At 51.0% G+C, this 16,865-nt stretch overlaps 1 protein-coding gene across 4 annotated transcripts in view; it reads left to right on the top strand.

The window, feature by feature from the left end:
- The window catches only part of NACC2 (NACC family member 2), a 56,213-nt gene that overhangs the window by 32,360 nt on the left and 6,988 nt on the right, over positions 1 to 16,865 (top strand). For 2 of the 4 annotated variants that reach the window (XM_059864843.1, XM_059864846.1), the window contains exons 2-5: positions 4,645 to 5,568; positions 13,439 to 13,606; positions 16,142 to 16,247; positions 16,692 to 16,789. In XM_059864843.1, the coding sequence (XP_059720826.1) occupies positions 4,707 to 5,568; positions 13,439 to 13,606; positions 16,142 to 16,247; positions 16,692 to 16,789 (1,234 nt within the window). In that variant the 5' untranslated portion in view covers positions 4,645 to 4,706. Of the gene's footprint in view, positions 1 to 2,421; positions 2,576 to 2,984; positions 3,151 to 4,644; positions 5,569 to 13,438; positions 13,607 to 16,141; positions 16,248 to 16,691; positions 16,790 to 16,865 lie in introns of those variants that run through there. The other 2 variants (XM_059864847.1, XM_059864844.1) reach the window with 2 other exon arrangements.

The raw sequence follows: 16,865 nt of genomic DNA, 5'->3' as shown, positions 1-16,865 counted from the left end.
GTTGCATTTGCTGTCTAATCACAGTAGCTTTTTGTTGCTGTTGTTTTTAGGGAATGTGAGGTTTGGTGGTGAGCAGGTTCTCCTGGGCTTTCAAGACTGTTTTATTTTATTTCTTCACGATTTGGGGTTGTTGGTGGTTTTGGGTTGGGTTTTGGGAGGCTTTTTTTATGTATTCTGGTCATAAAAAGGAAGGGGCAGAGGGAGGAAGAAGGAAAAATTCCAGCAGTCCTGGTTGATGATTTGTTGGGGTGGTTTGGGCTTCTGCAGCTTCCTTGTGTGGCTTTGCTCGTGTTCCTTGATGCTCTTTCTGAACCAAACACTGTCACTTGCCCCCCATTTCCCTGGGAGCTCCATTTTGGGAGGAACCAGTTGTGTGCAGCATCTGGATTCAAACTCTCCTGGGAGGTTTTAGCTGAGATTTGCCAAAGATTTGGGATGCTGGGGCACTTGGTTGCTTCTCTCTGGCTTAAAACATACCCTAAACCAGCCCAATTTGGTGCTTTTAGGGAGAGACAGGGGTTGCTCCTGACAAGCCTGTTTGTTTATAGAGCAAATTCTGAGTAATATTAATAATTGATATTTATTTTAAGTTTGGCTTGTTCTGTGCTACCGAGCTGTCCTTGGCTGGTCCCACACATCCTGCCCTGCTGGGTCCAAGGAGGTCCATCCAAGGCCTCCCTGGTGTCTTCTCCAGCTCTGAGGGAGCCCTTCCTGGAAGGGAAGAGGAGGAAATCCTTCTCCACCCATGTTCTTCCCACCACCATGGAAGGATGAGGCTTCCTTAGGTGCCTGAGCAGTGATGTTTTTTCTGTGACTCGGGTTTTTCTCAGTAATTGTCACAGATCCAGAGTGGATCTCTGTTTGCCAGGGCAGATTCCATCCTTTCTCCAGCAGAGGTTTTGTGCTGTCATGCCTGGGAGAGGTTTTGGGCTCTCAGGCTTGGTCGTTTTGGTGTCACCTCTGATCTCCTCGTGGATGTCACCTTGGTCCCCTCTCAGCAGCACCAGGCAGGGCCCCCAGTGACCTCCTGAGGGGTTTGGATGAGTGTGGTGAGCATTCCCAAGGTGGGGAGCCCTGCTGTGGGAGCATGGAGCTCTCCAGGCTCCGTGGGGCTGCAGGTCCTGTGGGATTTGGGGCACCCATGTCACAGGGCTTTGCTGGGACAGCAGCACTGCCCTCCCCTGGGCTTGGACTTCATGCACCAAACATCCCTCTGGATGTGGAAGTGGAGCTGTGAGCAGGATCAGGAGGGAAGGGTCAGGCTGGAGCATCACCAGCCCTGTGCTCCCTGCAGTTATCCTGCTCTGGGCATGGCCTCACCTCTCATCCCTGGAATTGTCACTGTGTGTGACCATCAGAGCGCAGCAGCTGAACCAAACCCGAGGCCAATGGCACAAGGGAAAACGCTCTGGGCAAGGGAGAAACAAGCAAAGGGAGGCCCCACCCTCTTTCCCAGAAAAAAGCACCAAACATGCTCAATAAATGCGAAGGTAATTTAAAATCTGAATCCAGGAGACAATGTGACTGGGATTTCATTACTTAAGCAAATGGATTTGCTTTTAGTGGATTCAGCCACAGACTGAAAGAAGCTTTCCCCAAGGGGTAAACATTTTTCCTGCATTTGAAAGGCTTTCTTGTATTGGGGGGGGGGGATCTGGGAGGGGGGCAGGAAGCAGGACTGTGGCTGCCCAAGGAGCACCTTTATTTTGGGCAGATTTGGGCATTCCCAAAGCTGTGCTTTTGGGCAGGTGCTTTTGGGGAGCTCTTGGGGTGGGATGCTGAGCCAGGTGGGAGGATGCTGGGGGGATGCAGGGGTTGTTGAGGGGATGCAGAGGATGCAGGAGGATGCTGGGGGCAGGTGGGGGTAGTGCAGGAGGATGTTGAGGCCATGCAGGGGTGATGCAGGAGGATGCTCAGGATGCAGGAGGATGCTGGGGGGATGCAGGGGGTACAGGAGGGTGCTGGGGGGATGCAGGGGATGCTCACCAGCCCTGCTCCCTGCCTTCCCCTGGCCGCAGGAGTTAACCAGCAGCAGTGCCAGCTCTGCAGACTGTTTGGAATAGTTTAAATGCTTTGACACTCTGGATGTACTAGATGGCAGGGGAGGCAGTTTACAGCGTAATTCATATGCAAAACTGCACTATAAATTTAAAACCTGTCTCAGTTGCCGTGGCACCACTAAGCATTTCATCAGCATACAGTACAGTATTTCTGCCATCTTTGTTTGCATTGCAGTGACTCATCAAAAGTCTGTCTTGTACCAACACTGAGAGCATTCCTCTGGCACTGATATTTCTCTGTTTTTAAAGCTTCGGTTTGAAACTGGCATTTACTTCAGGTCCCTAATCAAAGGGCTCTATTCATTGCAGAGAGCAGCCTGAATGTTAATCTGCATCCGGCCTATTCATTTAGATGCTGTGCGCTGCCGGGGAGATTTGACTTGGTAAAAGCTTGAGCTCCAGCAGATACAAACCTAGCGCTTGATACTATATTTTATTTTCCCCCTCCCCCGGGCTCTCGGCGGTCGGGGCACCGGAGCCCCTCGGCAGCGGCCGCGCCGGGGACGCTGCTCAAGGTACGTTCGCTCCCGGCCAGGCGAAGGCACCGCGAACTTCCTCGCTTGGAAGATTTTTTTTTTCTTTTCTTTTTTTTTTTTTTTTTTTTTAACCATGCAGATACAATTAAATTGGCTCCGAGTGTGTTCCCTTTTCTTCCTGTTACCCCGTGGCCTTGCAGATAGGACTTTTTTTTTTTTTTTTCCCTCGGCAATGGGAACAGAGCAGCTCTTTGTGGGTTATTATTTTCTTTCCAGAGATTTTTTTTTTTAATCTTTCTCAGATAAACTTCTATTTTTTTTTCTCCTTTTTTATAAAAAAAAAATCGTTCTCTTCCGAGCTTTCAGTATTAGTTAAAGGTAGTTTTTTTCTTCAGTAGTATTGCAGGCAGGATTTTAAATCTCCTGGACTCTTTGGGGAGGGAGCTCGGGGGGGTCTGGGCTCGGAGCATCCGCAGTGATTTGCTCCGCTGGAGTTTCAGCGCCCAGGCTGCACCAGCGCTACCTGCTCGGGCTCTGCGCACCTCCCCGCTCCCTTCCAGCGCCAGGCTCTTTTTCTGGGAGCTGGAAGCAGGAATTCTGCCCGTGGCCAAAAGGTACAGCTGGCCCTGGAGAGCGGCCGTGGCGGGATGCGGAGCCGCCGCCCCCAGCCCGGGCTGGCTCGGGGGGTCCGCGCTGCTGCCGGTACCGGCGGCACCGGGCTGGGGCCGGGGCTCTGCCTGCGCCGGGGGCTGGGCTGGGGCTCCCCCTGCCCCGCTCGGCATCTGGGGGAGGAAAATAAGAAGACAACTTGGTAGGCGGCTCGCTGCGGCAGGCACGTTGGTTTGTTTTATTGGGGCTCAAATATCTGGCTTAATTTGGAGATAAGCCTGGTTTTGTTGGAGGATAAATCTGTTGAGAAGGGGTTTAACTGTTGAAACGCTCCCTCTTTCTGGTGCAAATGGGAAGATTGCTTTTCAAAGTGCTTTTTCCTGGGAGCTCTCGATCCGGCAGAATCCTGTATTTATTTCGGGTAGAATGGCACATTGTTTTATAAATATCTTTTCTGTAGTTTCAACATAGCTGCTGGTTGTTGTGTTTCTTATATAATGCTGCCGAGATCTGTCTGCCTGCCTTTCGTTGGCTTTACTGTTCTCTCCCATTATCGTTCAGATTTTCCTGCATAAAGTAAAAACCCCCGGGGGAATAAATCAGTGGTGCTTATTTAAACAGACCACAACTTGAAGGAAATACTTGCTTTTTTTTGGAATATCCTTTGCCATCCACCAATGGCATTCCCAACCCTGCTCGAAACCATCGATAAGTAATTTTTGCAAGCGATCTCTTTTCCGCCTTGGCTCTCTGAGCTCGGCTTGGAGCCTTTGATGTTGGGTGAGGTGGGTTCCTGTGCTCCTGCCTGCCTTTGGTGAACTTTCTAAAAACCTCGTTCCTCTTGTAGTGTATGGTAGAGATAATTCATGCTATATATGTGTATAAAATATTTTAAAATCCAAGTTATGTCTTTGACCACCCTGGCTGGGAGCAGAGTCTTATTTCTATTCAGTTAGTTCCCGGACAACGTTAAGATAATATCAAGTCTGGTAAGGAATGAAACCTTCCCGGGCCATGATTGCTGACTTCCCTGGAATGTCTGAGCCACTCACGAGGACCTGCACCTGGGAAGATTGCATCTACCAAACTCAAGCCCACTCTGCTACATGTGAATGCAGGCTCTTCGGAAGAGTTCAGACAGCCATCCAGACACCTGGACTGACTTTTGTATATTTCTGCACATGTATGGCCCCAGTTCTACATGTGAAGGGACACAAAGGAACATTCGGTCATTTCTGCCTCAGGCAGAATAAACTGTATATAAGCTGGCTGCATGAAGCAATCGGGGTGAGCCACTGGGGAGACGCTGAGACTTTGTCAGTCGGATCCAGGTTCACCCAGCCACCAACACCTGGGGTTGGCGCTGCCTTGGCTGTGCTGGTTTTTCGAAATTCTATTTTTGTTAACGATCTAATAAATCTTTGTTAAATTTTATTATAAATCTGGCTGCCGATTTGATCGTTTATAACACTCTCTCCCCTGCCTTCTCCGTTTTTCAGATGTGCCCTACTTTGGATATTCCTGCATTGAATGTCTGAGGAGCTCCGGCCGATCCTGAGCCATGTCGCAGATGTTGCACATAGAGATTCCCAACTTCGGGAACACCGTTCTGGGCTGCCTGAACGAGCAGCGCCTGCTGGGGCTCTACTGCGATGTCTCCATCGTGGTGAAGGGCCAAGCCTTCAAGGCTCACCGGGCGGTGCTGGCCGCCAGCAGCCTCTACTTCCGAGACTTGTTCAGTGGGAACAGCAAAAACGCCTTTGAGCTGCCGGGCACCGTCCCCCCTGCTTGCTTCCAGCAGATCCTGTCCTTCTGCTACACCGGCAAGCTGACCATGGCCGCCAGCGAGCAGCTGGTGGTGATGTACACGGCGGGCTTCCTGCAGATCCAGCACATCGTGGAGAAAGGCACGGACTTGATGTTCAAGGTCAGCTCTCCGCACTGTGACTCTCAGACCACCATGATCGAAGACCCCAGCTCGGAGCCGCAGAGCCCCTGCAACCAGCTGCAGTCGGCCTCGGCGCCCTACGTCATGTCCCCCTCCATGCCCATCCCGCTCCTCACGCGAGTCAAACACGAGAACCTGGAGCTGCAGGCCCTGCCCGGCCTGCCCGGCAAGCGGCCCCTGGAGCCCGGCGCCCGGGACGGGCCCGGCGGTGCCGGCGGCGCCGGCGCGGGGCCCCTGAAGCTGTCACGAGTCTCCTACTACGGGGTGCCCAACCTGGCCACGCTGCTCCCCAACGTGCAGCAGGTGCAGTACTCGCAGGGAGAACGCACCAGCCCCGGCGCCAGCAGCATCCCCACCACCGACAGCCCCACCTCCTACCACAACGAGGAGGACGAGGAGGACGACGAGGCCTACGACACCATGGTGGAGGAGCAGTACGGGCAGATGTACATCAAGTCCTCGGGAGGTTACTCTGGTAATGGATGGTTCTCTCTGCTTGGGTGTTCTGCTCCCTCGCTGTGGCTGTGTGGGCCTCGTCCAGCCACCGTGGGCAGGTTTGGGTTGGTCGCTGGGTTTTTGTCTTTGGGGGTTTCATTTGTTGGGTTTTGCCCGCGTGGTGGGCTCGGTGCTGTGTCCAGGTGTGGCATGGGGCAGGTCCCCCCCTGCCATCGCTCCCCAGCTGGGAGACTCTTTAGCTGGGAGGCTGTATCATCCACCAGGGTCAGCCCAGCCTTTTGGGCGAGGAGCCTGGTGGCCACATGAGCCCTGTGGTGGTGACATCCATCCCGAGGTGATGGCTGAGCAAACCTGCTGTGGGTCATCCCTGGCAAGGGAAGCACCAGCCCTTTGGGCCCAGGGCCAGGTGGTCACCATGGGAGTTGTCTTCTGTCCTGGCTTTTTAGAATAAGTTTCCAAAAAAGTGATGAACATGGGATATTTGGAGGAAGGGAGAACATCAACTAAATAATTTTAACTAGGAATATCTGCAACAGGAAGGAAAGATGGACTTTTCTCCCCACTGCCTGAAGTGCCCCTCTCTCCTTTGCCAGCCTTGTCCCACACATCACTATCAGAAAGGGAAAAGCATTTTTGGGGCTTGATGCTCTTTTATTTCCCCACTAGAAACACAGTGCCCAGAAGTAAGCAAAATGCCTCAGCTGCCCTTCCAGAATTTGGGATTAAGGGATGAGTGTGAATCCCTCGACAGGCCTCAGACAGAGGAGGCAGCTTCACTTTGGTGGGGCTTGGCTGGGAGCTGCTGCTCAACCCCAAGGTGGGCACAGGGACACGAGAGGTCCTTTCCCTCTCCCTTCCTTGGGCACACAGCCCCTTTCCCTGGCACCTTGCAGGGCTCAGGCCCTCCTGAGGAGCCAGGACAGGGCAGGTGCAGGTCCAGGGGCTCAGTTCCAGGGGGAGATGCCCCTGGGTGCTGTCCTGTGAGCATCCCCCATGGAAGCAGCTCCCAGCACTCCTCACAGATGGAGCTGGCAGTGTCCCACATGGAAGCTCAGCCTCACAGTGGCCTCCTCGTGGGAGCTGCAGGTGTTTGTGGCAGCAGCTTTGATCCTCAGGAGCTCCCCAGGGAGGGACATCTTCCCACTGGCTCTGGCTGCACTCAGCATCCCCTCGCCTGGAGCTGCTTCCCCTGCTCTGGCTCCTGGAATTGCTGCACTGATGTTGCAAATATTTAAACTCTGGTTCATTGGCGAGCTTTCCTCAAAGCCATTTGATTTTGGTCTTCACCAAGGAAGGAGATTTGGCAAATAGGACAATTTTTGTGACATAGAACAGGCAGGCTTCCTTAGTACTGAGAGTGGGCTCACCCCCACAGACTGTCCCGTCCCATCCCATCCCATCCCATCCCATCCCATCCCATCCCATCCCATCCCATCCCAGGAGCTCTGCATCCTCTTGCCACGTTCCCCTGCAAGCAGATAAGCAGGATTTTCCCAGGTGTTTTTTCACTAAGCCATATGAAAAAGGGGGAAAACAGCGAATTTACTATTTTAATATTAGAAATATTAGTTAGGAGAAGTGGACAAGCAGTTGTAGGCAATGAGCCTCAAAAGCCTGAGTACTCTCCCTGTCCAGCTTCAGGTGCCTGTGGTTGGGATGGGGCAGGAGAGGACTGGGATCAGGGGTGGGACAAGGTCAGGGTCCCTCCATGGCTGCTGTTGGAGCCAGACTGAACAGGAATTGTGCTGTTGCCCACTTGTTTTGGGTTTATTTTGCTTTTCCCTGCTGTAGAGCCTGTGGTGAGCAGTGTGGGTTTGCCTTCAGTTATTCCTCAGAGCAGTGGGATCCTGCCCTTGGAGTGTGTTTTCCATCCCTGTCACGGGGCCAGTTCCTGCAGGAACAGAACAAAACCAATTCAGAAGGCAAGGACAGGACCAGCCTGGGGATGGTGCAGGCAGCAGCTCTGAGGCTGCCCCTAATCCATGCTGGGCAGGAATCATCCCAGCTGGAAAAGTGAAAATCCAGGCAGTTTGCTCAGGTGTCACTGGAGATGCTGCAGCCCTTGTGCCAGGGCTGGGCATCCCACAGCCAAGTTTTCCTGCTTGTTTTCTGTAGGGAGAACCAGGTGGTGATGCTGAGGCCATGCAGGGAAGAGGCAGGTTGTAAGGCTCTAAATATCCCACATTTCTGCTGAAATTCCTCTTCCCCACCCGCGCCTTTCAGGGCAGTTTCCTGTTTGAAATTAGGCTGCTATAGGTATCAGGCTTCCTGGAAAAGGGCATGCAAAAAAGAGATTACAAAAAGTAAAACCTAAGCTGTTCCATTATGGTTTGGACTTGTAGAGCTAACTGTGTTTTAATTACTCGGGATAAACTGTACCCTCTCAAAAGGTGCAGAATAATGAAACTGTGAGATGGAAGAGAGAAGGCAGCTAATCCTGCTCCTGGCATGGAGATCCCCACAGCCTCACAAAGCCCTGGGGGAGGGGGAACCCTTTAAACCAGGGATTGCCAAGGTTTCCAAGAGCCCTGTTTGTGAAAACAAAAACAAAGCCAAAGAGGAGCAGAGCAGACGAAGCTCTGAATTTCAGAGAGGGTTGCTGGATTTTTTTCCCTTGTTTTTTCTAGGTTTTTTTGTTCCCCATCTGAAGTGTTGGTGCTGGTGAGGGTGTGGTGGGACACTGGTGGCTGATGCTCCTCACCTGCCTTCAGCATCACCCACCACCCTTGGAGGGGTCAGCAATCCTCTTCTTGCCCCAAGGCTGGGGGTTTTTAATTTATTTTCTTCGCCCCTTTTTGTAGCCAGAGCCATTCTGAATCTCCAAGGCTGGATCAGATCCACATCTCCAAATCTTTAAGGTTGGAAAAGGCCTCCAAGATCAAACTTTGACCAAACACCACCGAGAGCAACTGAGTGTTACATCCAGTTGTTCCTTGGGCACTTCCAGGGATGGGGACTCCAGCACCTCCCTGGGCAGCCCCTTCCAATGCCTGAACACCTTTTCCATGAAGAAATTCCTCCTGATGTCCAACCCGAGCCATCTCTGGCACAGCTTGAGGCTGTTTCCTTTTGGAGGAACCCTGGGAGAAGAGGCTGGTGCCACCTGCAGTGGTGGCACTGCTGTGAGGGACCAGGACAATTGTTGAACCTGCAGAAGGAGCAGCAGGATGAGGCCAGGATTAAACACAGGAGAGTCAGGCTTGGTTGTTGGCAGGCAGAGTGGCAGAGGGGGGTAGGAGAAGCTGCCTCAGTTTCCCCCCAGGCTCTGGCCAGGTTTGGTGGCCACGTTTGCCGTGCCAGGCTGGGAGCACTGCGGTAAAATGGCTCCTCACTCCAGAACTAGGTCTGGTTGTGGAGAACATGTGGGCCTCGAGGACATGAGCGAGACTTAATGAGGTTTCCAGCATCTGATCTGAGGAACGCACAACTCCAGAAAATATTAAACAAAAGCAAAGTATTTTTATCCCTGTTAATTACAGCGTCGTGGGCCTGAGCTGAAGTGGGTTTCAGCAGGACTTGCAGATGCTCGGCGCTTTTCTGTGCTGAGCCACGTTCTTGTCAGTCAGCTCTCTGCTGAGCAGATGCAGTTAATTTAATTTTGACAGGCACCAGCAAAGTTGTGCAAGGGTCCGTCCTCCTCCCCTGCTCCTGCTGCACCGGTTTGCAGGGAAAAGGGAAAATCTTCATGCAGCAAATGGCTGGAATGTGAAGGCTGGACTTGGAAGTTATGAAATCCCGAACTGACAAGAGCACACTTCATTAAAAATTCATCTAAAATAGCCATTATAGAATAGTTGTGGTAATTAGCTGAGAGAATAGTTTTCTCTCCTGGCCTCTGATTCCTGACAGTAAGGAAAGAGGGCAAGGAACAGCCCAGAATCCCAAATGGTGCAGCCCGTGCAGCATCCCGAGCGGAGCCGGGCTCGGCGCGCCGCAGCCACGTAAATCACAGATCACGGCAGGAATTGCAGGGGAGTGGAGCAGCTGCTTGCCCCTGCAGGGACAGCCCCTGCTCCAGCCAGCTCCCCCTGCTCCCCTGGGGCCAGCCTGTGCACAGGGAGGGTGCTCAGCACAGAGAGCTCGTGGGTTTTTAGGAAATGAAGCGGCCGAGGGCTGCGCCGGTTATCCACCGGAGCACTTGGGCTTTTTGCAGAGGGATTCAAACACCTGCAAGCTGCTGAAAGCCTGCCTGTGTGTCTTCATGTGACAAGGTGGGGACTGGTCACAGATTGCACTTGGAGGTCTTTTCCAGGCTGAGTGGCTCCGTGGTGGCAGTGCCCCATGCTGACCCTGGCACGGTCGGAGCCGAGCAGGGGCAAGGCTGAGCCCCAGGCTGGGGGCACTCAGCCTCTGGCCTTTTTTGGCATTAAACTTCCAGCCCCATTTTCCTCCCTCTGAACCACAGATGTTTAATTTTAGGCTGGCAGATGTTTCACTCCTGGCTGAGATCTGAGGCGAAGGCAAGATAGGGGTATTTATAAACCAGTAATATTTTTCCTATACTAATTCCAGATTACCTCCCTGTATAAATAGGTCACAAATCAAAGGCTACATTTCAGTACTTTGGTATAAATGTACTATTTGGGAAATGTAAACTCTCCCCGTTGGGACTCTGTGTTGGATCTATCCCTTGTGCTTGCCTGTGGCCTCTGCTGCAGGTTTACATCTGGGGGATGCTGGGGCTGTGGAGGGAAGATATTTTTGAGGTGGTCCCACTGCCAGTGGAAAAAAGGCTGATGGGAGAGAAATATTGGTAAAATATTGCTGTTTGAAAAGAGACTTCTCACTGTGCACAGAAAAGGATCATCCACATGTTTGCATCCGTGGTGGAGCAGGTGGAGATGGGCTCTCCAGCATTTTCTGCAGGGCTTGGAATGTCTGGTTACATGCTGGGACTCTGCAAACATCCATTTTGGGGTGAGGCTCCATCACTCTGATCTTTCTGCATCTCCAGATCCCATTCCTAAATCAGAAGCAGTTGTTTCTTACCCACAGGAGCACCTTGATGTTTATGTGCAGTTTGGAGAACCCAAACTGGTGGGAATTGGTGCTTCATGACTCATTTTGAAGCCCTGCTGTTTGGATTGTCAGGAATTAAGGAGATAAGTGAGTGCTGGGGCCAGGTGTATGTCCAGCAGTTCCCAGGCACTCACCTGAGCAGCCCATCCCAGCAAATCTCAGGTGGGACATGCAGAAATCCCAGTGTCACCAAACCATCACTAAGGTGCTGTTGGGGATCTCTGGAGTGTATTTTAGGGATAAAGAGGACACGTGCCCCAGCATCATGCAGAGCCTGGAGCCATGGAGCATGGACCAGTGAGTTAGTCTGAGGCTGTTTCTTCAGCCAAAAAAATCCAGGAAAAGGTTTTTTTCCCATTCTGCACCACCTGTGGCAGCTGCAGCACCCAGCTAAGTTTGGGATAAAAGCACATATCCAAATAAATGAAATATTCCAGTGTTTGGCTGGCAGCTCTCGTGGCTTCCTCTGTAATGATTTCCTGCCCCTCTCTGCTGGCTGGGAGCTCCTTTCTTGTTCAGGAACAAAACTGTATTTAACAATACTTCCCATTGTTTGCCCTTTCATTCAAAGGGAAGGAGCTGCTGCCCTCTGAAGATACAAATTAATTAGAAGCAAATACTCTCCTGTTCTCTGGAGCAGAAAGGCCAAACAGAGTGGCCTTCTGTGGAAACATGGGACCAAAGTGGCTCTTGTGTCCTGCTCCTTTACATAACTGATTGCTATCTGCTCAGCTGAGGTGCCACTGAAAGCCCCAAACCTCTTTTTGTTTGGTATCGTTGATTTTCTGCTAATGCTTGAATGGAAACAAAGTCCCCCAAAATGATTCATGGTCGTGTTTAATAAGAGATTTATAGACAGTGAGCCAGCAGGACAGATGTAACCAAAATCCAGCAGTGGGTTGAGTTGCACTTGGTCTTTTTAGCTGAATTTTAGTTTGGTTTATGAATTTTAGTTTGGTTTATGAAGTATGGTGCTGATGGATATTGTGGGTGCTTTCAACCTGAGCCATTGGTTAAAGTAAAAATGAAATATTAAAAATTGAATTTTAATAACCTGGGTGGGGCCCTCTGCTGGGGTGGGATTGTGTAGGTCACATATACAGTTCCTAGGGGTTGTATATTTAATTTTACCTCTGAGTAAAATTTTACCTCTGGGAGATGACTGAGGTGTCCCTTCCTGCCCTGGAGCTGCCCTGGTGGCCCTGCCTTGCCAGGGAAGGACAGCAGAGCAGGACTGGTTCCTCCATGCCCACTGTCCCTTTGGTTTTGGTTTCTTTGAGCTGGAAAATATCAGTATTTAATGGGATATGGTTTGCTTATCACTCTTTAAAAGCCTCAAAATAGAGCTGGTCTTTGAGATTCTCCCTCAGTGGGAGCTGAGCCCCATCTCCAGCGGGGTCTTGGCTCTGGATGCTTGGGAATGCTGGGAATATTGCAGCTGGGAATGTCAATGGCACAGATTTCCCACTGGTGATGGGGCTGTGATGGCACAAAGAGTTTAAAAACGCCCTGTGAGTTCTTCTGCTGCTGTCTCCCTGAGCAGGGACCATCCTCCTGCCATTCCAGAACCCCTCCTGGCATTCCTCAGGGACAGAGGGAGCCATCCAACCCATCTCCTGAGGGTGGGGATGCCCCCAGAGCCTGCCATGGGATGCCACAGCCCAGCACGGCACCGCGGGCATGTCCTACTTAGAACACTGCTCCCTTTGTCCCCGAGCCATCAGCCCGGGGTTACTGAGCAACAAGTCTGCAAAACTTGTTCTTTTATCTGCAGGCAGGAGAAGTGGCCCCCAGAACTCAGGGATAATTGCAGGAAAAGACCCCTCTGGAGCAGGTTTTGAGTTCAGGAACGCTCCTCACTGGGGTTTCTGCTCTCCCAGTGTTCACAGATTGCGAGCACAGAGCTGGGTTTGGGTTTGTGTGTGGCACTTGCCATGTTATCAAGCAGTTTTTGGGGGAAAAAAGGTGGATCATGGCAGAGCTGGGCTGCAGTTCAGCCCTGGAGCTGTTTCCCACCATGTCCTGAAGTTGATGCACATGGTCAGCCCTCGTTGCTGTCAAAAATTGTCATTTTAAGCAGTCTGGTGGTCTTGGACTGTAAATGTGCTTTAGAAACCCATCCTCTGTGTGCCCACAGTACCCAGGTTTGGAGGTGCTGGCAAGACAGCCCAGAATTTCCAGCTTTTCCAAGTTGCTCCTGGGCAGTGGTGGGCTCTGAAGAGGGTGCATCAGAGCAGGTTGGGAAAATCTGGTATTTTGGCTTTCAAGCTACATCTTAATAACATTTTTTGCCTTTTTGATGGGAACTTCTTTTGTTACTGAGAGGAAAAGTTGGCCTGCAGAAGGCAGAGGAAGGGAGGGTGGGCTGGAGGTGGCTGGGGGAGGCATCTCAGGAGAGGCTCTGGTGACCTTTCTCAGAGCAGAGGTGTCTGCAGGGTCTGGATTTTAACTTCAGCAGGAAAAACCATCAAGGGAAGTCATGATGGAACTGCTGCAGCTGTTCATCAAACTGGGGCAGTTCAGTGGCTGTTCAGAAGCCCTGGTGAGATTCCTGCCACCCTCCTGGGGTGTGTGGGGCAGCAGCTCCGTGTGCTGCACTTGCAGAGCGATGCCAGCTGTGCAGAGCTGTCCATTTTCACAAATGATTAACTCAGGAGATGTTAAAGCATAATTAGATTCTGAGGGTCCCTTTTGCAGAACCTGAGGCTGCCGTGGAGGAGGATTTTCCCAAGCTTTCAGGTGGCACCTGCCCCGTGGTTGGACGTCTGGAGGGGGGAATATTTCCACCTGCTGCGCGAAGAAGTCAAAGCCCGACCTCCTCTCAGTGTCACGACCAGCTCTTTTAACAATTTTCCCTTTTCATTTTGAAGTTGCCCAGGAGAAGCCAGAGCAGATCCCCCTGGAGAACCGCTCCTGTGTCCTGATCCGCCGGGACCTGGTGGCCCTCCCTGCCAGCCTCATCAGCCAGATCGGCTACCGCTGCCACCCAAAGCTCTACTCCGAGGGAGACCCTGGGGAGAAACTCGAGCTGGTTGCAGGTAGATTTTCCTTGGAATGCCTTTGGATTGCTGCTGTTTCCCTTCTGGAACTGTGCTCTCCATCTTGTGTGCCCTTGCTGTGTCTTTCTGGATTATTCGTCACCAATTGTCTTTTGGAAAGTTCCGAGTTTCCTTTAATTTGCTGACAGAAAAATGTGTCATTAACAGGATTTATTCAATTGAATTAATTTAGCATTTTAATTGAATTCTGCAGCTTGTGTTCTTCCTGCTCGGTGTGGCTGCAGTGAGTGTGTTTTCATTTAGAATCACAGATCTAAAAACCCAACAAACCCCCCTCAAAAGTTACCACATTGTAAGATTTACAAAGCCAAGGAGATAAAATCTGTGTCAGTGAACAAGCTTTGAAAAACCTGAAAAAGTTTCTTTATAAATTTACTAAGTGGTCAAACACTGCAGCAGGAAGAGAATGAAATGAGTTTGGTACTTTCTTCTGTCTTTGTTTTCATTTTGGGGGAAATTTACAACACTGAGAGAATTTACTCCTTCTCTAGAAAAGATTTCTGGCCAGTGTGAGGTGGAAGAGGTTCTGTTTTGTAGAGCTGCAGGAGTGAAACCAGTTGGCTGTGCCCAGGCACACCCAGCACTGCACAGAAAGTGTTTAACTGGAGTGACCAGGTTGAATCCCAGTGGAAATAATCATATTCTGCTTTTAGAAGTTCCCCCCAGCTTGGCTTTGCAGTGGCCTGGCTGTGGGTTTTACCCTTGGATGTGGCTGTGTGGGGATGGCTGGGCAGGACAGCCCAGACATGCCCCCAGGTGGGGAGGTTTAATTAATTAATCCCTGCAAAGCCCTTGGTCCAAAAAGGACATGTGGCAGCACAGTCCATGCAAATCAGTTCTTCTTCCCTTCCAGTCATTTCTCTCTTGGTGAGTAGCATGATTTCATTTTCCTTCTGGAGAAGGAGTCAGGATTTCAGGGGGTGCCCACAAAGGTTTGCAGCTGATGGAGGACAGGACTTTGATGGAAGGCAAAGCACAGCGTACAACCACAAGTATTTATTTTGGATCTGGAATATTCATTTTGTACCCATTTCCATTTAATGTGAGACTTCTTAAAACCATCGAGTGGAGCAGGTTATTTTCACAGTGAGAGCTGCAAATTGGTTTGAGGCAACTCTGCTTGATTTACATTTTTCAATCTGGGAAAAAAAGTAGATTAATATCACTAACTGATAGTGGCTGCCTGGTTATTTTTCCTTTATTAAAGTGAAGTTCCCCTCAGTGGTGGCTGGTGTTTGCTCTGATGCCTTATCTCTTAAAATACAAAATAAACTCCCCTAATTCCTGTCTCAGACCTGGAGGGGGGGCTCAATCCTGCTGTGAAAGTTTTCCTCAGCTCTCCAAGTGGGAGTGTTTTCCTTTTGTTTCTGGTTTTTCATGCTACAGTTGATTCAGCAAACTTGAGCAGCCTTCTCTGAAAAAGGGTCTTTAACAAGGCTTGCAGTCACCACAGCACATCTGAGGGAGGGGCTGAGGCTGTAACTCAAAAAAAAGTCATTAAATGGAAGAGAATACAAGGAGGATTCCTGGTGAGAGGTGGCATGGCTCAGAGATCCAGAGGGATGCTGGATCCTGGGGCAGGATGAGTGTCCTGGGGTGCCTCTGGTGCCAGGGGAGGTGCAGAGGGTCGGGCCCAGGGGCTGCCCTGAGCTCCAGCTGCACCCAGAAGGTCAGGGACAATTCTCTTCCCTGGAAATCCAGGAGGAGATGTTACTTCTGCAGCAGATGTTTTTCTGTCTCCAGAACAGAGTGTGTTCTGGATCCAGCTATGACCCATTATTTAATCTTAATTAAAAGCAAATACCAAAACCCTCTCATGTAAGAGAATGTTTGAAAAATGGGATAACCTCTCCCTGGAAGCAATGCTGAGGAGCAGGTTGGTCTGTGAGCAGAGTAAAAAGGTTTGATATAAAACCTGCTGTAAAGTACTGCCAGACCTCTGGACGTGTCCAGCTGCTTTGCACAGGGTTCCTTTTTCTTCCAGAAAACATCCTTAAAGGCAGCAGGTTCAAAGGCAGCATTAGAAGGAAAATTCCCTGCTCACCAGAGGTTTCAAGAGGTGATGGGCTGGGGTTTTGGAAGCAGTTAGATCTGTAACCAAGTACCTCTTTCTGTGCTAGATGGGTTTTTTCTTTCATTTCCAGCTCTCTGTTCTACAGTCTTGCACTGGAAAAAAAAATAGTAAAGGCCAAATGGTTTGGGGTTTTCTTGCTTCAGAGAGAATAAATAATTTGATCTGTACATATCAAATCACGGTGTGCATTGGTGAGAAAATAGGAATCCTTTCATTTGATTCCCATAGACTTCCTGTCTGTACAGATAAAATTAGGAGTTGATATTGCCTGGGACTTGCCAAGGCCCCAAGGATTTGTCAGGATTCTCCAGAAATCCCTCTCTCCTTGTTGCAGCAGGTGAAGGAGACTCCCACCAGCGAGGAGGGGCTGTGGGTGGCTCAGGGGTGGCTCTGTGGGTGTGTCAGGGGCTCATTTTGGGCTGTCCTCTCCCCCCTTGCAGGCTCAGGTGTTTACATCACCCGGGGGCAGCTGATGAATTGCCATTTATGTGCTGGTGTCAAACACAAGGTCCTGCTCAGACGTCTCCTGGCCACCTTCTTCGATCGGTAGGTGCCATCCCTTCCTGTCCCACTGCTCCTCGTGCTCTGCCAAGGGATCCCTTCCCTGTTCCCTTCACCTCCCAGGGGTATCACGAGCTCTTCATCCTCTGCACTCAGCTCTGTGCATTTTCCTAATGATGCTTGAGAACTTTATTCCATTTCCATGCACATTTCCCATTCCTCACCTTAAAATCCTGGTGATGCAGGACCTGAAGGGAGGAGGGTGGGGCAGTGGCTGTCCCCATGTCCCCTCTCCCAGGATCTCCATTTTCCAAATCCAGGTGATGCCTCACCTGAAGGGAGGAGGGCAGGGCAGTGGCTGTCCCCATGTCCCCTCTCCCAGGATCTCCATTTTCCAAATCCAGGTGATGCCTCACCTGAAGGGAGGAGGGCAGGGCAGTGGCTGTCCCCATGTCCCCTCTCCCAGGATGTCCCTTTGCCTCCCCACAGGAACACTCTTGCCAACAGCTGTGGAACTGGAATCAGGTCCTCCACGAGCGATCCCAGCAGGAAGCCCTTGGACAGCAGGGTCCTCAATGCAGTCAAATGTAAGGACAGGGGTGTTCTGCTGCTGGGGTGGGACAGCATGGCCCAGCCCTGGGCAGGGAAGGGCACTCTGTGTCA

The sequence above is a fragment of the Haemorhous mexicanus genome, chromosome 21 (genome assembly GCF_027477595.1).
Source record: "Haemorhous mexicanus isolate bHaeMex1 chromosome 21, bHaeMex1.pri, whole genome shotgun sequence".
Lineage (NCBI taxonomy): Eukaryota > Metazoa > Chordata > Aves > Passeriformes > Fringillidae > Haemorhous > Haemorhous mexicanus.
The sequence above is the reverse complement of the archived record's forward strand: the minus strand, read 5'-3'. Positions and strand labels throughout refer to the sequence as shown.